This window comes from Cicer arietinum, chromosome 3 (assembly GCF_000331145.2).
Source record: "Cicer arietinum cultivar CDC Frontier isolate Library 1 chromosome 3, Cicar.CDCFrontier_v2.0, whole genome shotgun sequence".
Lineage (NCBI taxonomy): Eukaryota > Viridiplantae > Streptophyta > Magnoliopsida > Fabales > Fabaceae > Cicer > Cicer arietinum.
In genome coordinates, this window is record NC_021162.2 from 40,755,422 (window position 1) to 40,779,965 (window position 24,544).

General features: G+C 29.3%; 2 protein-coding genes and 1 non-coding gene across 4 annotated transcripts; 1 reads left to right on the forward strand and 2 right to left on the reverse strand.

Moving 5' to 3' along the window:
- Positions 1–744: 744 nt before the first annotated feature.
- On the reverse strand, positions 745–3,063 carry LOC101502516 (protein ESSENTIAL FOR POTEXVIRUS ACCUMULATION 1-like). 2 transcript variants are annotated; one of them, XM_012713305.3, is made up of 4 exons: positions 2,767–3,063; positions 1,727–1,919; positions 1,537–1,596; positions 745–1,290 (listed from the first exon to the last, which is right to left on the reverse strand). In XM_012713305.3, exons 2-4 carry the CDS (start codon positions 1,740–1,742, stop codon positions 908–910), a joined length of 459 nt encoding a protein of 152 aa, XP_012568759.1. In that variant the 5' UTR covers positions 1,743–1,919; positions 2,767–3,063; the 3' UTR covers positions 745–907. The 2 variants fall into 2 exon arrangements, with proteins under 2 accessions (XP_012568759.1, XP_004491730.1); XM_004491673.4 differs by lacking the exon at positions 2,767–3,063 and having other exon boundaries at positions 1,727–2,234.
- A 12,738-nt stretch (positions 3,064–15,801) lies between these two features.
- Positions 15,802–18,869, reverse strand: GRX (glutaredoxin). The gene is made up of 4 exons (NM_001365170.1): positions 18,736–18,869; positions 18,559–18,647; positions 16,367–16,465; positions 15,802–16,103 (listed from the first exon to the last, which is right to left on the reverse strand). Exons 1-4 carry the CDS (start codon positions 18,789–18,791, stop codon positions 16,024–16,026), a joined length of 324 nt encoding a protein of 107 aa, NP_001352099.1. The 5' UTR covers positions 18,792–18,869; the 3' UTR covers positions 15,802–16,023.
- A 440-nt stretch (positions 18,870–19,309) lies between these two features.
- TRNAG-UCC (transfer RNA glycine (anticodon UCC)) lies at positions 19,310–19,381 on the forward strand. The gene has a single exon. It is a non-coding gene; the product is annotated as a tRNA-Gly (tRNA).
- The last annotated feature ends 5,163 nt before the right edge of the window (positions 19,382–24,544 follow it).

Below are 24,544 nucleotides of genomic sequence, written 5' to 3' on the forward strand. Positions count from 1 at the left end.
TGATAATATATTAGTATGTATAGTTAAAGACAATGTTATAAAAATCACACTTTCTTTAGACATGATTAATTTATCTTATGTTGTAACTCGAGTAATCCAATCGAAACCAATTTGTTATACATTGGTTTGGTTTGGTTTAAATTTTATCCAAAAAACATTTAAATTCAAACCAAAACAAATCATGTACTTTTAATCGGCTTGGATATTAGATTCAATCAAAATTGAACAGACATGTGAACATTCATAGATGAAATTTATATTTTGGTTTTTCTTATTCAATAATATTTATAAATATTGAGAATTAAAGAATCGACAAAAGTAAAAACTTACGCTCACAAAAAGGTAAAATCTTCGTAAAAATGTTAGAAATTGTAGTCCTATAACTAGTATTATAAATATTACTACCCTCTACCTTTTTTAATTTTTCTTTTTGAACTTAAAAACAACCCACTAGTGCAATTAAACCTTGTTAGGTCGGTTATGTACTTGTTAGATCGGTTTCTTATCCGATCTAACATCAAACGTTGTAATAAATAGTTAATTATTAAATCATCTAAAATAATAGATGTAACAAGTCACATTCAAAAATGATTTATTAGATCGGTTAAATTTGAGCCAATATAATAAGCCAAATTCAAAAATGATTTATTAGATCGGTTAAATTTGAACCAATATAACAAGTCAAATTCAAAATTAATCTATTAGATCGATTAAATTTAAACCAATATAACAAGTCAAAGCAACTAAATTTAGAGAACAAAATTGGTTAAGTTTGATCTAAATGCTGCTACAGTATGTGTAGGAAATAAATATCCTAAATCGAACAAAAGCATTTACAATGTGCGACCAAAATGTATGTACATCTACCGCAACAACCTCATGCATAAAATTTAATTGTAATCTTATCTTAATCTTCTACAGTCTGGATCTCACCCATCATGATCCGGTTACTCACAACATTAAATCCCAAAACTAAAGGGCTAACCTTTTTCCCCTTCTTGCCCTTCTTCTTTCCACCTCCTTTGGAGGATCCTTCAGTTTTGTCCACATCCTGTATATCTGCAGCTTTAGCTGATGCCATGCCACCAGCAGCGATACCAAGTCCGTTAACTTTATTGTCATGCCTACTCTGGAAAGCTATGTCCAACACATCTGATGGTAACAACTCTTTGTAATTGAGGAATTTATCAATGAATTGATGGTCAGGGTCATATGATCCAAGGTTTTCTATAAGAAGGGTCTCAGCTTCTGATCTGGATTGCTTCAAGCAAAATTCAAGGAAACTTGTATCTGCCATACCACCAAAAAGAGTTTAAGACATTTAATTGTGCATCAAGAATAACATGCTCTTAACCATAAATCTATCAGCTGAAGGATTCAAGCAAAGTCATAATAATAAACGAACATACATCAAATCCTATACCCAACGTTAATCATTAATCCTCATGGTATCATATTTAAACATTACATTAAATCCTATTACACACATTTCACATATCATAAACCCGCAATAAAAAACTGAAATGGTATAAGTACCTTTTGTCCCAATGAGCTTAACACACTCATTCTCACACCAATCTCTGAAGCCCATGGCCTCTGAAAATTTAATCAAACAAACTATGCATCAGTAGTCTAGAGAATCATCTATTGATCCAATTTAGAGGATCAAACAAAAGGACTCAATTGGATTAAACTAAGAAAGTGGAAGCAATATATCTTTTCATACCAGAATGCTTAGTCATGGCATCTTTTTTCAGTTTCAGCGCCGATGGAGAAGAGGCAGGTGGTGATTGTAGAGGTCGCTCAGTTGGCTTGCCACTTGCTGATTTCTGCCGGGTTAAAAATCCTGGTGAATTACCTTTCAGGGGTACATTTTCGACCCCCAGCTTCCCTGGCTAGCCAGCTGAGGAAAATCTGACCTGCTTACAAATACAGCAAACAAATCAATCACGGCACATATGCAAGGAAAATCTGACTCTCTCCCTCAAAACTGGATATTTATATGCAAACAACTTTCAGTCATCTACACTTGGATTGAATATTTTACTTAAGCATGTCCAAGTCTTGTAATAAAAGGCACACAATTCTCCAATCCCCCAATAAAGCAAGAGAATGAGGCAAAAGAGACTTATCCTCAACAACAAAATTTTGGGAACCTAAGATATACAAGGTTAAAGCAACAACTGTTTTATATGCAATTTGCAAACAGAAAATTAAAAAATAGACTAAAACCTATTTTTTAGCTAATAAACCCTGCTCTGTACTCTACTTGCGGCATGTGATACATAGCAAAATTGTACTCTACTTGTGGCATGTGATACATAGCAAAATTTAATTGCATGTTAGATATACATACATGTATAATCAGCAGATGCAACAAAACTCAACAATTTCAGGAAGGTATGTAAATGCACATGGGCGCAGTTTAGTGACCTTCATGGGAAATCATTCAAAAATAAAAACTGTCAAAGAGATGATTGTTCACATTCTTTAGAAAGATGCATTTGGAAGCTTATTTTTCTTTTGAAAAACTGGTGGACAAAAATTTGAGCCTATAATAGTACTTATCAGAATTATAGCATTAGACTTATTATTAACAGAGACAATATCACAAACACATAGCATGCAGTTTTAAAGGATGATTGAAAATTAGGATAACTACTACTACTCAAATTTCTCCATCAATTAAAGATTAATAATAAGAATAATTAACAATGAAATAATTTTAGATTGTTGAGTAACAAACAAAAATTGTTAGAAAATTACCGGAGAAAGCCACAAACACTTCTCGATAGTGAAAGAAATTGACTGAAAGCTGCGCCGGACCAACTCGCCGGCGATGAAGGCTAAAAACTGCGATTCATTCACGTTTTCACTGAAGGATAAAGGTTAAATGTGAAGGATGAAAATGTTTTCACGATGAAGGTTAAATGTGGTTGGGTTTGAAGAAAAACGAATGTTGAAGGATGAAAAATGGATTTGGATTCGCGGGTTTGGATTCGTAGGTTTGCAGAAGGATGAACAAGAACGAAACCATGTGATGAAAAAATGAAAGGTTGGCACGCGTGACTTGTTATTCTTTAGTTAACTTTGGAAATTTTTTTTTAAAGGCTTGTTATATCGGTCTAACAAAACAAAACAGATCTAACAAAATTTGTAAAAATAACAAATTTGCTATTGTCTTTTTTTTTTGTGTAGTCTTTTTTTTAATGTATATGTTAGAACAGATCTAACAAAATTTACTATAATAATAAATTTACCATAATTTTTTTGTGTGTGCAGTTTTTATTTTTATTTTTAATATGTATGTTAGATTAGTTCAATTAGAACTGATTTAACAAAATTTATTATAATAATAAATTTACCACAATTTTTTTTTGTAGTTTTATTTTTTTAATGTGTTTGTTAGAACAGTTCAATTAGAACAGATTTAACAAAGTTTACCATAATAGCAAATTTGCCACCATCTTCCTTATTACATTGGATGTATAGCAACCGATCTAATATCGACGATATAACAAGATTAAAATGCACTAATAGAAAATTCCTAATTATGACAAGGCTGAATGAAGTTACTATTATCACTTCAAAGACAGCTCAATAAACTCAATTTTATATTATTATTTTTTTATTTTAAATTCTATGTTGTATATATTATTAATTTTTTATTTTAAATTGTATGTTGTATAAAAGTAAGTTATTTGTTTGTAATTAGATTTGAAATTAAATTTAAATACTTTTATAGGTAAGGCATGTGTCTTTTCATGATTTAAACGCAATCCAATCAATTCATGATTTGAAGACTAAACCAATCAATTAATTTTTTTTTTTAGGAAAACCAACAAAATTGTTTCCAAAATATTAGTGTGTTATTTTGTAATTGGAAAAGACGTACAAATAACGTACAATTTGTTTTTTTTTTAAAGCAACAACTAAGTTAGTATGATTTGGATTTAGTTATTGTTTTCAAAAGCATCAAAATTTTATGTTTACCAACCCTACGTATTATTAAATGTAGGTAATTTGACTATATCAATTTAGAGGTTTTGTGGCTTTAATAAAAATTTGCTGAATAATTTTGTTTATTTTATTTATTATTTTATAAGCTAAAAATAGATTAAATTAAAGGAAAAACCTTTGGAGGTCATAATACTATGGGAAAAAAAAGAGAAAAAAAGGGATAAGAAATAAATAAAATTAAAAGCCAAAAGCTACATTTAAAAGAGTTGTGGATTTAAAAGCTACATTTTATAGTCCCAGAACAACTATTATAAACATCCATGTACTATAGTATTTTCAATTATCATATATTTAAATAAGTAAAAAAAAAAAAAAATAGGTAGAAAGTCACATGAATGTGAGAGGGGCACTTAAAAATTATCATATTTAAAATCACTTTATTTTATAACATTGAGTAATAGATAATTGACATGAAAAGATTGTTACTTAATATTTTTACTATATAGTAAATATTTTACTAATATGAAAAATCACAACTTGTTGTGCGTTGCAGCATGTTGCGATTTAAAATATATTGCAAATAGGTTGAATCATTACAAGTTAAATTGCAAATTTAATTTTGTTTAAGAATGATTACAAATTGTAATAGATTCTTGTGTTGTTTGGGAATAAGTATAAATTAAATTGGAAATTCTAGCAGTTGTATCTGTTAGAGACTTTTATGATAGTAAGTTATATTTTTTAAGAATTATTTTGAGTAAGTTGTACTTTTCAAGAATTTTTATAGACCAAATTGATATTACATTATTTTTTTTAATCAATATTACCATCATTTTAGTCCTTATCAACTTTACCTACACAAATGAGTTAATGGTCAACTTAACATTATAGACTATACTAAATGACGTTTTCATGATTAATTTGGATTTTAATAGAATTAGAGACCAAAATAACAACACCCTACAATTTCAGAGACTAAAACAGTAAAAGTGGTTTACCATGTCTCAACTTGTCCAAAATCATAGGGATGCCCTACATATATCTGTCTGATAGGAATAAACACATAAACACAATAACAAATAATATGCAACGAATATAATATTCCCCCAACTTACAAGAATCCGTGAGTAGCAACAACAAATATGTATGACAGGAAATGGATCAAAATAAAAGAGTGTAAAGAACACTGATATTTTAACGTGGAAAATCTTTCAATGTAAGGATAAAAACCACAAGTCATTCAGACCAAAGAAATAGCTCCACTATAATTAAATAAGGGTACAAGAGAGTCTTAAAATGATACACAAATTGTGCCTACAACCAGCCAAAATAAGAAAGCACTAAAACTTACAAATGAAAAGCAAGAAGAAGAAAACACTAAAGCCACATGTCACCTGAAGTATAAGATGTGAAAAACGCATTCTTGGTGGCAACATATAGTGTAGCACCACTATCAATTATCCATATGATCTCATCAGATACAAGATTAATTGACTCATAGTCACAGAGAATAACAAGATCATCACTAGTAGCAATAGTAACACGATCATCATCATTATCATCATCACGACTCATTTGTTTCTGCTTACTTTTTTTTTCCCTTTATTCTCCTTTTTCCACCGAAAATAACTCTTATGTATGTATCATGTTCTATGACAATAATGACACTACACATTTTTGTATCTAGACTTGGACTTGTTTCTGTTATTTTCTCTACCACCCTTCGGTTCTTTTTTATGATTTTTTCCCTAATTTTAGTGACAAGAACTTCATATTTAGATAAAAAAAACCACATGTCTTCCTTCACACCTCCTCATTCAAAACACCACCCTTAGCCAGTTCTAAAGAAACAACACCTTTTGGAGTTGAACTCATTATAGAAACCCGAAATATCTCCCAAGACTCTTATAAAGGTAACAATAGAAATAGTCCCAAGATCTCCTCATCAAACTTGATACACATTCCTGACATATGATCAAGGAGCCCCTAAAATTCATTCAAGTGGTTTGAAATGGAAGTCCCTTTCTTATACTTCAAACTTATGAAACTATTCAACAAGAACAATTTATTATTCCTTGATACAAAGGCAAACAAAGTTTGTATTTTATGCCACATAGTTTTTGCATTTGCCTCATTAATAATATGATTATAAACATTATCTTCTAAATATTACCTAACAAAACCACATACATGTTGATGTTCAAAATCTCATTCTTCAGTAGATTTATCATCCGACCTTTAAGAACTAAAAATAGGAAGATGTATTTTCTTCACAAATAACATATCTTTCATCTTGCCCTTTTACAAATGTTAATTTGTATCATTCAAGCATATCACATTTATATTCATATTTTCCTCCATCTTTCAAGCAAGTCAAATAGTCCTTTAACCAAGAGCTTGGATGCCACTCTGATGGGAATAAATACAAACACAATAACAAATTATACGCAGTGGATATTGATATAATCATGTTTGTCATGAATCACTTTAATGATCATTCTAGGTTGAAAACTTACATATTTGGGCCAATATCACATTTTGCTAGAGAATGCGATAACCAAAGTTACGAAATTCAGAATCAGGCAATTCCAAAACAAGGTGAAAGAAGACATTCTGAAACGCAAGTTAGGTTTCTGAATCTCCAAAATAAACTATGTAAAACTCGAGATATGAGCGCAAGTTACTGATCACAAAACTAATAAAATTTGTGTAATAGGGTTTTGATGTAAAGGAAACTGAAAATTATAATTCAGCAAACAAACCAAGAACAGAATGACGCCACAATCTAGTGATTGATAAGCCAAAAAGAATGCCACAAGGATTAACAACCTTGATAAGTTCAAAGAGAAATCTTTCAAGAACTCTAGAGAATAAAGCCTCACAAAAATAATGTTCAAAATCTATCTTGTATTAACTAAAGGTTTTCCTTCTATAGTGACACCTCCTTACAAGTTCTCTAAAACATTTTAATTTTTAATATATCATAAAAGATGATGTTTTAGTGTGCATTTATAGGGTCACGTGTCTTGACGTTTTTTTTTTTTTTTTTGTAATGTTGATTTGACGTTAGTGATCAAAGTTGATTGTCTCTGATTTTACAAGGACTAATGGACTAAAATCAAAATATTTGAAGAAGAAGAAGAAGAACACCTGTTGTTGTGCATGCACTATTCCTCCCTCTTCCGACGTCATTTCATCGATCTGGCCGTTGAAAAAATGACCTAAAATGTTTCGAACTTATTGTCCAAATATCAGCTCGATCCAACGGTTAACGAATGTACAATCGATGTTCTTCTGAGACTGATTTGACAAAATCGGGAATAGGGTTTACTCTTCTCTTTTCTTTTTTGGTGATTGTCTTTCTTTCAATATAGTCTATCTCTTACAATCCTAATCAGACCTATCTCCACTTAAATAAGTGAGACACATAGTCTACAATATTTAGGTTTTTCTCCACATCGAAAAAGAACCTAATACCCTACAATATATTCTCTAAGAGAATATCATATATCTTCTAGAACATCATATATTTTCTCTTAAAAGAAAATCATATATCTTCTCTTAGAGAAAAATGAACAAATACAAACTTTATTATTGAATGGAGATTGATGCAAATTTCAATGAACAAATACAAACATATCCTCTTTCTTTGTGTTGTTTACTTCCATTAAAATATTTGCCTTGTCATTATTTGGCTACTTTATGATAGAATAAAATAAATTTTTCATTCCATTGTTTGAAAAATGAATGAACTAGAATAAATTATAATTTTTTATTTCATTCTTATGCTTATTAATTTAGAAAACACTATTATTTAGAATTAAAAATATTTAAATAATTTTCAATTAGGGTATCCAAATTTCCCTTTATGTACTATAGGACTATGATCTCTCTATATTGTTTAATTACTATTTGTTCTACCCATTATAAATGAATACGAAGTACTTTTTTTACAAAAACAAAATTGTATTAATATTAAGCACACGGTGTCCTAAAAAAATACTAAATTGTTTCAATTTTGATCTATCTCACTCAACTTATTCACAACAAGTAATTATTGTGTCAAAACTAAGGAACCTCTTTATCTAGCACACATAATTTCAAAGTTTCAATTTAGCCCTAACAACATGCTCATCATTGGGTCTTGCTCAAAAATCAAATGCAATAATGACTTATAGGATAAATTTAAGTAAAATAAGGCAGCAAAGATGTCATCACAAACACTACAATACGTCAAACATCAAAATACATTTTATCCCCCACACTAGCAATAAGCATGATCATCAAGACAGAATATTATAGTAGACAAAATGAATAAATAAATGAGATAAAGTAAAAGTGAATTCTTTGAAAGAGCATGTAGTTGGAGCTTTTATTTCCTTAAAACAAAAATAATCAACAAAAAATAATAAATTAAAATATAATAAAATAAAAATTAAATATAGTTGCCTCCAGCGAAATGGCGTTAACCTAAGAATTAATTAGACGGCTCTTTAAGGGCAAATTTCACCTTTAAAGCATTTCTCCTTCTTAACTTTCTAATCATATGGTTCATATTACTTTTTCTTTCTCTATGAGGTGAATGAGTTTCAAAAGATGGTGAAATTCTAATTTCATCTTCACCCACCATTATGGCAGGGTCCTGCAAAATAAGATATTTTTTCAAAGGGTCTTGCTTCTTAGAGTCACTAAAATCCTTATTAACAATCACGTTATCAAAATATGAAGAAATAACATGAAAGAAATTTTCAGAGAAATTTAAAGCTTTAAAAACATTTTCTTTCGTACCACATCTTAAAGTCACTTTTCCCTTTTCTACCTCAACTATAGCATCACCAATGGTTAATACAGTCTTTCCCAAAATGATCAAGGTCTCTTGCCTTTTGTTTATAACTATAATCATACGGTTCGTTGATTCTCCTCAAAATTGATCTCTTCTGTAAGAATTTATTCTCTTTCAATAGACATTTTGTCTTTCATTCGAAGTTATTCATTCAACTCTTCATCAATCGCGATAGTGATAATTTTGGCTTCATCTGACTTGGACTCAATTTGAGTGAATGATGCATATTGAGGCATTTGAGATAACTGAGGAATGGAATTTTGCATCAAGGTTGTATTTCTATCATCAATATCTAGCTCGTTTTCCTGTTTTAGACTTTGAGGTTGCATGCAAGGTGGTATGTAAGCAATGTCCCACTTGGAGGAGTAGGGATCATATTGATCCCCACCATAGCAAATCTCATAGTAATCCCAATAATTTCTTATTTGACATTCTTGACTATCATGTCCCACCAAGTCACTATATTGACAAGGAGGAGGAAGAAATGTCTTTAAGTGCCTTTTAAAATCTTCCAATTTAGCCTCTAATATATATTTCTCCATTGTTTTCCTCTTAGACTCGATTTATTTTTGGTTATCCAGGATGTAATCTATCGTAGTTATCCTCTTGACCATGTTTTTTTTTCTTTTTACAAAAACAAAAATCAACTGTAAATAGGCTCCGAAGAGCGGGTGAGCACACACAAGTAAAAAAAAACTAATAAAATTAATAATAAATAAATAAGGTGCAAAGCAAAATTGAAATCATAGTAATAACAAAATATATATTAATAATAGTAACAACGAAAATTAAAACAAAAAGATTTATTTTTTATTTTTTGAATAAAATAATTAAAATTAAACTAAAAAAAATGTCTGAAGTAATTAAAATCTTTCTCCGCTTAATATTGCTAAAATTAATTCCCTGTAACGGCGCCCAAAACTTGTTGCGCAAAATTTCACAAGTGGACGGATTTGGCAAGTAATAGTATATAAGATTATCGTATTCACATTGATTAATTTAACAATTACCAAATTAATGAAAATTTTATATTATTTAGACTAATGAAAATTATTATTGATTCGCCAAAATAGCATAAAACTTGAAAAGAGAGTATATAACGACACAACTTTGAATTAATGAAAAGTAAACTTAGGGTCATGGTTTTCACTTGTAATATCAATGCTCGAGTCATAGTTTTATATAAATTCTTATTTATTTTCTCAATTATCAATCTCTTTTTAAAACTATTAACAAATATTTGTCATTTAATATAATATTTTCTTCCTTAAATTAATTCTTTGATTGATAATACAAAAAATATAATTAAGATAAAGCATAAAGAATCAAGAGGCTGAATGATTGAAAGATTAATATTTATGTTTCATCATAGAATCATAATCTCAATTATCTTATAGATCTATCAATTAATTGTGGTTGGTCATTAGTCAGTTGATTGATTAAGGCATATAAAGTTTGGTCATTTCAAACATGTAAATAAAGCATGGAATAATTTAATTGAGATAAACAACCAAAATTTAAATTAAAACTAGAATTTCAAACTAACACATAATACGAAGGTATCTTAATCACAAAATTTACCAAATACCCTAGAAGAGATTTTAGTTACTCATTGACATATAGAAAATAAAGTAAATAATAATAGTCTTCATCAATTAAAGAAAAAAGAAATAAAACTCTCAAAGATTATGATTTTTTTTGCTCCAAAATTTGAGACAATTTATTTTAGTTTCAAGCACTCCTAAGTTTCGAAATTGTTTCTCCTTATTTTCCCTTTCTCTAATTTTTTTGCTTCTCCAATTATGTTTCTAGTGTGTGGATTATGTTTATGGTGTCCATCTCTTACTTATGATATCGAAAAGATCCTCATGCAACAACGTTCCCCCTTCTTTCGCAACAACTTTCTCCTTTTTTGGCAACAATCTTCCACTCTCTTTTGCAATATTTTGTTATTATAAAATTTAATTTTGAAATGTGCAACAAATATATTTCTTATACTAATAAGTTGTAATATTAAACTTATATTTTTGCACTTAAAAACTCCGTAGGTTTGATCAATTTGAATTATTTTATATCAATTATGTAAATATCATAAATAAATGAATAAATAAAAAATTAAAATTATAAAATAAAATAAAATAGAGGATAAATACTCTCTTAAAATTTTATAAAAATAAGTTTATAAAAAAAACACCAAACAATTCCATCAGTAAAAATTCTAAGCACCCGCGATGGAAGCAAATAAAAAAACTGAAATAACAATATAGCATCCCTGAAGCCGACCACCTGCAATAGTACACCATAAAAGAAATTGGAGAGTGGAGAGTGGAGACCACTTATGTAGAAAAAGTGGCGAAGAAATAGATAAAGGTAATAATAGAAATTATAATATTAAAAGGTTTCGTTCTAATAAAATTCATTCTACTCTATTCATTTTTAAGAAATCCAAACAATGAAATATGTCTTCATGCCACTCCATTCGATTATATTCCATCAATCCAAACAAGGCTAAGTTTCACTGCCAATTTAACAATATCATTGATCTCTTCCGTCTATTTTAATTGCTACAACATTGCTCTATGATATTCTATATATATAATTTTGAAGGAGCTTTTACAAAACCACAAGAAGTTACTTCTTATTTTCATGTCGATTCTTAATTCCACATATCTAATGTTTTCACTTGTTTTGAAGTAGTTGTGAGTTTCTATGTTCTCCTTTCAGAATTAAAGTAGTGTCTTTAGAATATTCAAGGTGAGTGATTGAAAAGTTGAAAAAAAATTGATTACAGACAAGAAAATAAGAGTCATATTACATCTTCGTGACAGAGTATATATAAGGTGGAAGTAAAGTTGTGCTGGTTAATTTAATTAAATATTTATACACCAAAACTATAGTAATAGACATTTTAATTTCTTATGAAAAATAAAGATGTCTACTCTTCACCAACTTATCGGGAATTTGACCAAGACGCGCGTGCCAATCGAAATGTCTGTGTATTGAACTTCATTTTCAGTCTCTGAAGATATCAATTCATTTCTCAACTGGGATCGGGTGAATGCCTTGCTGCCACGATTTAGTGTCCTATCATGATCTACATTAACTTGTCATATTTGGATACTTTATGATGTTGAGAGAGCAAAATTGAAAGAAAAAAAATCTCTTGAAACATTGTAGAACTAAAAGGGTTTGGTTTATCACAGACACGTGGATTTTGGCCCAATATCCAAACATGACGTTGACAACTCGTTTCATTAATAGTGGATGATTTTATTGGATCCGGGTGCACTGATGTTTGAATCAAACATAATGAGATTATAATTATCTCACATTAAATTTTTTTGGACCCGATTTATATATTTTTTATGTTGAAAAATTAAATGAATTTTAATAGTAAAATGATGAATATAACCCTCCCACAATTAATTGTCATTCGACGTGAGAGTATTTAAATATGATTTTATTTTATAATGACATGAGACTTTTCTACTGGTTTTCATTAGTTCTGACAGTGATATTCTTCCCTGCTTCTAGTTTACGCAATAATTGAACCCGTTAGATTAGATATTGCAGTCTCTGAACTGTCTAAAACTAATTCAGAACTAAAAAATTAGTTTGTGAACTATTTATTTAAAACAATTAAGTATCTAGACACAATTTTAAAATTGATTTAACAAGTTCATAAACATAAAAGTAGATTGTCAATTTCATAAGTCCATTGATTATTGACCTCAACCCACATATTAGAAAGACAAAAAAATTTATAATTAAAACGGCTAAAAAAAAAGCCTCCAATACTATAAAAAAAGCCCCCTAAATTTTAGTGGGCTAGAGGCTTACTTTTTCAAAAAAAAAATCGATATTTTGTTTATTTTTTTTGAGAAATAATTTTATTTGTTCTTAAAATTCAACGATAAAAAAGTTTTAATTTTTTTCGAGAAATTATTTGTAATTTTTTTTCGAAATTTTTTTAATTCATAAAAAGTTTAATTTTTTTTTAAAATTTTTCCACAAAATTTTATCAAAAAAATTAAATTTTTTGAAAAGTTTTAAATTTAACAAAATATTATAGACCTATAAACTCCTAAGTCCAATGAAATAATAGACCAAAATTTTAAAAAAAAATTATTTTAATAAAAAACCTAATATTATAGACTTAGTAAAAGTAATTTTAAAAGGAAACCTTGAAACTTGGAGTTTTTTTAACAGTTCAACATAGAAGTAGTACAGATATTAAAACCACAGTGAACGTAACCATAAAATCCACACGTTTTGCAAGAACTGTCATCCAGATCAGTTTTTTTTCCCGAACCAAACCATGCCCACACCATTGTACTCTAGGATTGGCGTTTCTCATTAATATGCTTATCAGAGCTTGAGTGTTAAAATCTCTTAATTGGTGGAGCCCAATCGAGTAACATTCTTACTAGCACTTTCGATCAGGGCTCTTTTGGTTAGTCACAAAAATAAGTTCCTAGTGGAAACATTTTGAGGGGAACATTTTGAATCTAAATAAGTTCCTATTTGGATTGGCGTTTCTCATTAATATGCTTATCCAACACGTTGACAACTCCTTTCATTAATAGTGGATGATTTTATTGGATGTGGTACTCTGATATTTGAATCAAACATACTGAGATTATAATTATCTCACCATTAAAATTTCTTGAACGCCACTTATATATTTTTTATGTTGAAAAATTAAATGAATTTTATTGGTGAATATAACTCTCCCACGATTAATTTTCCTTCAACTTGAGGGTATTAAAATCTGATTTTGTTTTATAATGACATGAGATTTTTCCATGTTTTCATCAATGATATTCTTCTAGAACCTGCTTCTAGTTTATACAACAATTGAATCGATTTGAACCCGTATAGATTAGAGACTGTACTTTCTGAACGGTCTAAAACTAAGATAATTCTATCATGCACCCCCGCACTTAAACTTGTCACCCCTCAATCGATATGAAAAATACAATTTTGTCCTTCTGTAAAACCTTCAATTTATTTTACCACTTATTTTTTTTCACTCCCTCTTTCAAAACTTTAAAGAATTCACCATAATTTTTGAATATTTTCAAATTCTAGAAATAAAAAAGTAAGTGGTACTTGAATTTTTCATACCTTCTAAATAAATTTTTACAAAAGTTTCTAACAATTCAAAAATTTCGAAATAGAAATTTTTCAGATTTTCAAAAGTTTCGAGCAATCTGAAACTTTTGAAATAGAGAAATTTTTTAAATTTGGAAATTTTCGAATCTTTTCAAATTTGAAAACTTCCTAAACTTTCCAAATTTTCGAAATGTAATCCTTAATTTCGAAAATTTGAAACTTCCGAAAGTTTTGAATATTTTTGGAAGTTTCAAATTTTCGAAATAAGGATTACATTTCGAAATTTTAGAAAGTTTCAAAAGTTTTTAAATTTGAACAGTTTCGCAAGTTTCTAAATCTGGAAATTTTCTATTTCAAAAGATTCAAAACTCTAAAAAATTTGAAAAAAAGAAGTATTTCAAAGGTAGGAAAAATCCGAGTGCACTTACATTTTTTATTTAAAAAATTTAGAAATATTCAAAAGTTATGATGAATTCTTTAAAGTTTCGAAAGAAAAGGTGAAAAAATGAGTGGTAAAAAAATTGAAGATTTTATAGAAGGACAAAATTTTAATTACATGATGATTGAGGAGGTGACATGTTTAAATGTGGGGGTGCATGGTAAAATACTCTAAAACTAATTTAGAACTAAAAAAACTAGTTTGTGAACCCACTAGGACTAGGTTTTAAACAATTTTTTGAATCAGTTAGGTATCTAGAAGTAGTTTTAAAATTGATTTAACAAGTTCATTAACATAGAAGTAGATATGTCAATTCGACAAACCCACTAATTATTGACCTCGATCCACATATTGTAAGTCCATATATATATAAAATTATCATTTTTTGGTTTAATTGCAGTTTTAGTCCCCCTATTTTAGCTTAATCGCGAAAGTAGTCCCCCCATTTTATTTTTCTCCAGTTTTGGTCCCTCAAATATAATTTTGGTCCAAAATTGATGAAATTTCATTTTTTTTTGTATTTATTTAAGTCACATCATACCTCGAGATCTCATTTGTAACAATTGTACCTGAAATCTATGATCATAAGTGGTGTAGTACGACTTTAAAAAATAAAATTTCATCAAATTTTGGACCAAAACTAGGGAGAAACAAAATAGAGTGACTACTTTTGCGATTCAGCTAAAATATAGGGACCAAAACTACAATTAAGTCTAATTTTTTCTTTTCATTATTTCTAGAACAGAAGTGTCAAAAGAATCTTTTTTTTTAAAAAATGTGGATTTAGTAAGTCTATAGACTCACTTTTTCAAAACAAAAATCATTTATTTATTTATTTTCTTTCGAGAAATAATTTTATTCGATTTTTTTCTTAAAATTCACTAATTAAAAGGTTTCAATATTTTTTGAGAAATTATTTATAATTTTTTTTGAAACTTTTTTAATTATTAAAACAATTTGATATTTTTTGAGAATTATTTTTTAAATTTTTTCACAATCTTTTCAGAAAAAAATAAATTTTAAAATATTTCAAAAAAAATCACAAAATTAACAAAATATTGGAAGCATATAAGTCCACTGAACACCCTCTCCTAAACTCAAAGAAATAATGAACTGGAGCTTTAAAAAACTTATTTTAATACAAAGCCTAATATTAGACGTTTTTTGACAGTTCAACATAGAAGTAGTACCGAAATTAAAACCAAAGTGATCCTAACCATAGAATCCACACGTTTTGCAAGAACTGTCATCCAGTTCAGTTTCCTTTCCCGAACCAAATCATGCCCACACCACTGTACTCTAGGATTGGCGTTTCTCATTAACATTCTCATTAACATGCTTATCAGAGCTTGAGTGTTAAAATCTCTTAATTGGTAGAGCTCAATCGAGTAACATTCTTACTAGCACTTTCGATCAGGGCTCTTTTGGTTAGTCACAAAAATAAGTTCCTAGTTGAAACATTTTGAGGTGAATATATATAACAGTATAACTGCTGTCAATACCCCAAAACTTAAAGTATAATAGACTTAATTGATTAAGTTGTAGTTCAAACTTTAGAGAGAATCACAAGAATAAACACAAGTTTCAGGGTATTGAGTTACATCTACTCTTACTTGAGCATTTTTATTACAGTACTTAACTTTGTAACCAGAATTCCAGCTCCTCTTTAAGAAGTTGACCCAGAAACAGCTCCAGCAGACGCCAGCAGGGATACCAGCTTACCCTGGTTGTGCAAGTTAGTTGTTGCTGCATAGAAACAGAAGGATCAAGAAAACAATTCCATAAATTGTATGAAATGAAACCAAATGATTAAGAAACTTGCGCATATTTATAAGAAAAGGATTGGGCTCCACTAAAGTTAGTAAAATGAGAAAATCAAAAGTTGATTGATATTTTAACAATTGTTATGCATGTGTATACAATATCAAACATTAATTTGTTTATCAACAGTTGATATTACTCGCTTTAATCTGTAAGCCTGATACATAATAAAATAAACTAAATCTTACCGTCGCAGCCGCCGATGTGGTTTCCACCAATAAAAACACTTGGCACAGTCCTCTGACCAGTCCACTCAGCTAATGCTCCTTGGATCTCACTTCCATCAGCTGCATAATGTCAAACCACTTCGGTTAATTCACAGACAAAACACATGAAAATCATGAAAAGAATAAACAAAAGCAATAAAATATAGGAAGGCAGAACCATATTATTAACACAGGGAGAACCAATTACTAGTCAATTCCACCCCATTTTATGCATAGATTCCCATATTCCTATGTGAAAAGTAAATACTACTATTTGCTTATTCAGAAAACAACTATGGAGCTATAACTTTGTGAAAAATCAATCCCTGATCCAGCACAGGTTACTAATTCTCAATATTTTCCAGGTTCATTCCCCGGTACTGATAGGAATCATTTACTAATGCTAGTAAATGAAGATACCTTATACAGTTTAGTGAAAATTCATTGCTGCTAAATAGAACAAAATTAGACATTATCCAGCGTTTCACAGAAAACAAACATAAACCCAAAGGTTTTAAAAAACGGTATGTGAAAGAAAAAACGGCCATGACAAAAAGGTATAAGTAGCGGTCAATACTGTTATTCCCTGTTTTTACGAAGTGGAGAAAAATCACAAAAAATGCCCACAACAAAACGCCGTTTATAAAAAACAAATTCGAGAATTCCGTTTTTTCATGTCGACGTAATACATTTTCAGAATAGGTCTAAACACTACCTTACTTTCTTCTCTAGTTCTGACCTTCTCTCATATCTTAACCAATATTATACAATACAAATGATTTTAATAAGATTTGTGCAAAGTTGTGATTAATTCACAACACAATGATTGCAACCGTAACGCAAAAACCGTAATAGCTGAAATTGTGAAATCCTTAACGCGACCTTGATTGCAACTGCTACTTTAAATCTTGCCTGAACCCATGATCGCAACTGCTACTTTATAGACAATGCAAAAAAATTGCCCTCCCAGTAACAAAACACACACCAAAGTGATGCAAATAAATGATTAGGTGTGAAAAGCAGAATATAATGCCCATAATGTGTCTAACAATGAACACAATACAAAGCTATTAAATACTATTTACAAGAGGAATGACACTGATATCAAATGATTTCGACATCCCTAAACAATATATGACATTCCCTGATTTGCTGTCATCTTGCAGGGAGAAAATGGTAATCACTGCAACCTAAACACCTAATGTGGGCAAAATATTCAAAATAAAGCTGTTTTGTGATTTTGCATGATAGTGCCAGTTTGACTAGAAAAATGAGTTTTATTTATTTCATTGAGTCCAACTACATGACCATATTGATTGACCAAAGGGGAGCCAGCAAAAACCCAAACATGATAGATACAGGTAAAATTAAAACAAATAAAAAATGTTTGACAATTTTAAATTCCCAAACTCTCACTAAAATGTGGGGACAAAATAATGTTTGACATTTCATTACAAAGAGGGTATAAGAAAAATGGACCAGTCAAAATTACATGTGTCTATTGGTTTTTGATTTTAGTTAAAAGTTAATTAAGCATAAATAATTTAAAAGTGGACCAGTCATAAAAGTGAGATAATCAAAGAAATTTAGAACTATGAACTGTCAGTGTAAAATTAGTTTACATTAACAATCAATCATACGTTGACCACACATCAAATTAAAAACTAAAAAGGGAAGTTAAACATATGTTTTATGCACCGGTAAATTGTAATTAGTTGTTAATGTAAAATAATATTACACGGTCAGTGCATAGTTTTTAATCTCAAATTTTAAACTAAAAATCAACTTTGCATACAACTTCAAATCACACTTCAAGTAAAAATCAATTCTGAAAGCAAAACAAACTATTTAATCTAAAAGAAAAAACAAACATGTCCAAAGCAATTATACTTCAAATAAATAAAAAATGATATCTCAGAAAACCCAAAAAAATGTGAAAATCAATTATACTTCAACGAAAAACCAAGTCTATGTTAAAACACCGAAAAGAGGTTAAATCAATTTTGTCTCTTAGAAAATCGAAATAAAATATATGTAGCAAAATAAAACAATACATCAACGATATAGTTTAGATTCAAAATGATGCAGAAGCGAATGACGTGTAAGAATTCGCAAATGGGAAAAAAAATAAAAAATAAAAAATAAATAAAAAGGGATGGAAAAGAATGACGCACATTCAGAATCGAGTTCAATGGCCTTGAAAGTGACGCCCAAATTAGTGAATAGTTTTTTGACTTGGACGCAGAAAGGGCAATAGGATTTGCTGCAAAAGCAAAAATGATCGAGTGAGTCATCGAGCGTTGTTGTTACAAACACATCACAAAGAATGAATTAATAGAAAACTGCATGACCTGAAAACGACGACGGGATTGGAAGATACGATCTCCTTTGCCTTTGGTAGTGCCATTCTGAGTTATCAAATCTCTCTTTTCTGTATTTTTCGATTTCAGAACCCTTCTATCACGCACTGCTTCAAGACGTATGTGACGTGTGTGTGAGTGAGCCCCTAATTATATAGTACAATAACTATTGATTTTACAGATAAAATAAGTTATTTTTACTTAAATATAGTTATTTGATAAATTAATACATAATAAATAAAAATATATTAATGACAAAATAATTAATATTATACTAACATTATAAAATAACTTATAATTTAACAGAAAAAATAATAAATAATACATTTAAACAAAAAAAAAGTATTTAATTATTATTTTTCTATTTTTGTCCAAATACGTATGTCAAATATAAGAATTACTTTGTATAATTTATCATTAATTTGGTCAATGTTGAGAAATGTGCCACCAAATTTAGCACCCAATAATTAATTTGGTCAATGTTGAGAAATATGCTACCAAATTTAGCACCCAATAAACAATGCTAATGTACAACAGGCGACTTTATTTTATTTTGACAACAGGCGCGTTTGTAGTCCAACGGTTAGGAAAATTGCCTTCCAAGCAATAGACCCGGGTTCGACTCCCGGCAAACGCATGTATACTTTTTAGCTACTGTTATTGTATCTCTCCGGTCTTTTTTGTTTTTTAATTTTGTCGATAGAATATTTTTTGTTTTCCTTTATACAATTTTAGCGATTAAAATCAAAAAGTTATTAGCTGTAAATAAGGGTACCCCACCTGAAATGGACAATTGTTGCATCTAATATTATATATATATAGTTAAATAGTAACTTTTTCTCTCAAAATAATGATAATGTCGCAATTTGAATATATATATTTTTTGTTTATTATTATTAATATTTACTTCTATTTCAAATATAAAATAAAAAAATAGGTTAAAAATTGAAATATTTAATCAAATTTTAAATTAAATATATCAATTTTTTTAATAATTTTTATTTATATTTAAAATTAAAATAATATATCACTAACAAGCAATTAATACAGTAATTATTGAGAATATATGTCGCCAAATTTGGTCAAACAAAAGAAGGCGGTCAAGTATCAACTTGTCTTAAAGGTGGTCAAGTAGAAGATTTTTCCTCCTAAATTAAAGATATTATTAATTAAGTTTTTTAAGATATCAGGATATAATTATTTAAAGAAGTCATAGTTTATTTTTTGTTGTTTATGATTTTTTTAATTCTTAATATAAATTATAAACAAACCACTCAACGATACAAATGATTTTTTTTTACTAAATGATACAAAATACTTAGTTACATAAATATTGTAGTTTTCATAGGAAATTTTTACTTCATACTCCTAAATTAATGTTGATTTGTTCATGTTTGTGTTCCTAAAAACTTAAAAATATTTTTCATTACATAAAATTTGAATTTTATAAAAACATTTGTGTTTCCAAAAAAAAAAAATTCAAGTTTTTTCTAAAAATATTTGTATTTTGAATAACTTCAAAAAAAATTTGGGAGCACAAATTTTGAATTTTGAACATATTTATGTTTCAAAAAATTTGAAATTTTTTTTAGTTTTCAAGTTTTCCGACACACAATGTTTTATTTCCTAAAACACATTTATGGACCAAAAAACTTGAAAAAAGTTCTATGATAAACATAATTCAAATTTCAATTTTGCTACTCACACCCCCTTTTTTGCTACCCACGCCGCTCAATTTTTTTAGAAAAACAAAATACCTAAAATACCCTTTCTTATTTGTAACATTTTTAACCCTAATCTCTCATTATATCTTCATCTTCAAACCTAACCACTTTTTCTATCTTCATCTTCTACCTCGCACTCATATTCATCCTTTTATCTCACACCTTTTTCTCCTTCTTCCTCCATTTTTAACAACTTCGACATCTTCATAGTCTCTCATATACATCAGGTTTGCATCAATCTTGTTCTTGTTTTTTTTATAATATGTAGTTGTTGTTCTTGTTTTCATGAAACTGGTTTTTTACACAAACCTGGAAACCTACGTATGTGAACTTAGTTGCGTATGCAAATTCATTATGTTCAGAAACACACGTGAACTTAGTTTGTGTACGCAAACGCAATCTGCGTAGAACCTACGTGAACTCAGTTCACGTACGCAAATTGAGTTCACGCAATTGAAGTCAGTTCATGTAGGTTTTACGCAGATTGAGTTTGCATACGCAAACTGAGTTCACGTATGTTTCTGGGCAGAGTGAGTTTGCATATTCAAACTCAATTCACGTATGTGTACGTGAATTGAGTTCACGTATTGCATGTGCACTCTTAAATTTCATTGGATACATGTACGTTAACTCAGTTCACGTACAATCCTCAGACTTAGAAATATTTACAACGTACATGAACTAAGTTCATGTACAATCCCCATATTTTGAAATTTTTACATTACACATGAACTCAGTTCACATAAAATCCCCAGATTTTGAAGAAAAAAAAAAACGAACTCAAACACAAATGAATAAACATACCTTGTGTGGGTGGCTTTAACCATAATATGAAGAGGAGACTTATGGGCTTTAAGTTATGAGTGAGTGATGTGAGTTTTGAATGATTATGAGTTATGATGGGTGGGTTATGGATGAGTTGTGATATGTAAGTTATAAGGTTATGAATGGTGAAGAAGATATGTTTAAAGATCATTATATATAAACAAAGACATTTTTGGTATTTTGTTTTTATAAAAAAATTTGTGTGGTGTGACTAGCAATATTGTTCAAATTTCCTGAAACATGTATTTCGAATAACTTTTTTTTTTTTATAATTTATGGAATCCAAGTTGAATTTAGTGGAATAGAAGTATTTATATATTTTTTTTTTAAAAAGAAAGAAAAAGATAAAATAAGCAGTTTGTATAAAATATCGGTATGAATATAAATGTGGAGTACAAGATAAAATTTTCTTTTAATAGTATTAAATACTCGATAACAAAGAAGTAAAAAGTAAAGAAAAATATAAAAATTTAAATGTAATTTTGTAGTATTTTTTCCCTATAGTATTGTAAATAATAATTCATACATTGAGGAATAATTAACCACGAAAAATCGTTGAACATATAATTAAGAATATATAGAAAAAGTTATAAAAAATAAAAGAATAGAAAAACTAATTAATTTAAATATAGTATACATTTTCAAAAACTAATCATAATTTATAAATTTATACAATATTGATTCATATATATCATGTAAATCTCATTGCATAAATAAAGAGGATTCTAATTCATAAAAAGATAAGTGCATGTATTTTTGACATAACATTTTTCATTTATTTTTAAATTAATTATTAATTTTTCTCAAAATTATTTATCTCTTAAAACAATAATAGAAAATTATTAATAAAAAAAAGTTTTATGCAACTAGTTACATAGACATAACTAACAGTAAAATAAATAAATATTTTTTTATGTGTTAACTTCGTAGTAAAAGTCTAACTTTATAATATTAAGTACCGAGTTTAAATTTCTTAAAAAACAGTAGTAAATTGAAAATCACTTAGATTAATAGAATTTTTCAAGTTTCTCAATTTTATAAAAAAAATAAAGTCAAAATATAAATAAATAATCTCGCATTATAAAACATATTAATTATATAGGTTTAGTTAAATTTTTTCAAGGCTAATAAGATATAGAAGCATCAATTAAGTGCAACACCTCAAAAAATATTATTAAAAAATAAGAGAAGAAAAAGACTTAGGTTGACTATAACAAAATCCAATGATACAAAAAGGGTAAGAAAAAAAGATATAGCGTCATCAAAAAATTTACAAAGAAAACTCATGGTGAAGTGAAAAAAGTGTCGTACAAAAAGGTAAAATCCCGACCTAGTTATGTCAATGGTATCAATACACTTCTAATTGCACCTATAGTGAACACTCCACCATAAGTTCACTCGCACTTTGGCTAGTGAAACTCCTCGAATCTCCAAACTACCCACGTTTCCATGCTTCCAACGGTTGGTAAGTCTAGAATGGACATTCCAATTGAAAGTCAACTACCCGACGCTAAAAAACAAGTTATTGAAGATAGATTGAGAGATGTAGAAGGAAGGAGTTATCTAAGTTCAAGTAATGCATTTGATCTTTATCTCGTTCCCGACGTGGTCGTACCGCCATAATTCAAATTTCCAGATTTTGACAACTATAAAGGGATTACTTGCCTGATAAAACATTTGACCATGTATTGTAGGAAAGTGTCCTCTCATGCACATAACGATAAGCTCCTGGTTCACTTTTCCAAGATAATTTAAGTGGGGTAGCCTCAAGTTGGTATACACATCTAAAAATGTCTCGTTTCACTCTTTGAAGGATTTGGCGGATTCTCTCTTGAAACAATTTAGCATAACATTGATACGGCTCCTAACAGAATATAGTTACAAACCTGGTGAAGACAAACAATGAAACATTTAAAGAATATGTTCAACGATGGAAGGAATTGACTACTCATGTAGAACCGCCTCTATTAGAAAAAGAAATGGTAGTTGTCTTCATAGATACCCTTCAATCACCTTTTTATGATAGAATGATCGGAAGTGCATCATCAAATTTTTCTGACATGATCATTGTAGTGGTATGAAGAATGGAAAAATTGCTAGTGTAATGAACAATGCAAAGAAACCTATAACTGGGTTCGCAAAAAAGAGGGAAGGGGATGTCAATGTTGTTATGGTAAATCTAGGGGCCTCCTATCATCCACCCATAAATTATCTTCGACCTGCAAGTTTCTAGCCACTATTACCCCAAATGTCCTACCTATATGTTGTTGAAGCTTCACAAGTCCCATATCTTCAATCCAACCCTCTAAGGTCACCTTATTATCAGCCATCTCTTATCCAACCACCACATGCCATGTTTCCATAACCAAGCCACTAGAATCAAAATTCAAACAAGCCACTAACCAATCGAGAAAAAAATTTAACCCTTTTTGACCCAATTCCTATAACATTTAGTCAATTTTTGCCTCACCTACTCCAAAATTCAATGGTGGTTATAAGACCAATGAACCCTTGGAACCATCATTCCCAAAATTGTATAATTCAAATGTCAAGTGTGAGTATCGTGCATGAGCTAAAGGGCATTCAATTGAAGATTGACAAACCTTAAAAGCTAAAGTACAAGAATTAATCAATGCAAAATGGCCGACCTTCAAAGAAGACAAGCCTAACGTGGAAAATAACCCTCTACCAAGCCATGTAAATTCATTTTTCAATGTTGTTGAGGAAAGTGAAGATCAATATCTTGTTGAGAATACATGAGATGTAAAAACTCCATGGGAGTGATTTTATTTTATTTTTTTCTTCTGAAATGTTCAAGTTAAACTTGGTTGATGAGGGTTGTAATGAGAGTGACAAATGTAATTCTCACCCAAATGGTGAACACCCCAAAGATTATGAAGAGTTCAAGAAGTTTCTTCAAGAATTGATGGACAATCACATAAAAGAGATAACTCGTGCAAATGATGATAATCATGTATTGACCCTTGAGTCTCACATCAAAAGTAAAAAAACTTTTCCAAGACCCTTGGAGATCCATTATAGAAAAAAGGATATCAAGCCACTCCAAATAGGCCAAAACCCATTACTATTCAAGTGCCAACTGCTTTTCCTTACAAAAGAACAAATTTAGTTCCATAGAATTATGATGTCACAATTCATGTCGGCGCTCATGTAGAAAACAAGTAAAGTGGTAGCTCTAGGCCCAAAGAAACAAATGTCACTAATATCTCAGGAATTGGTGGCATGACTCG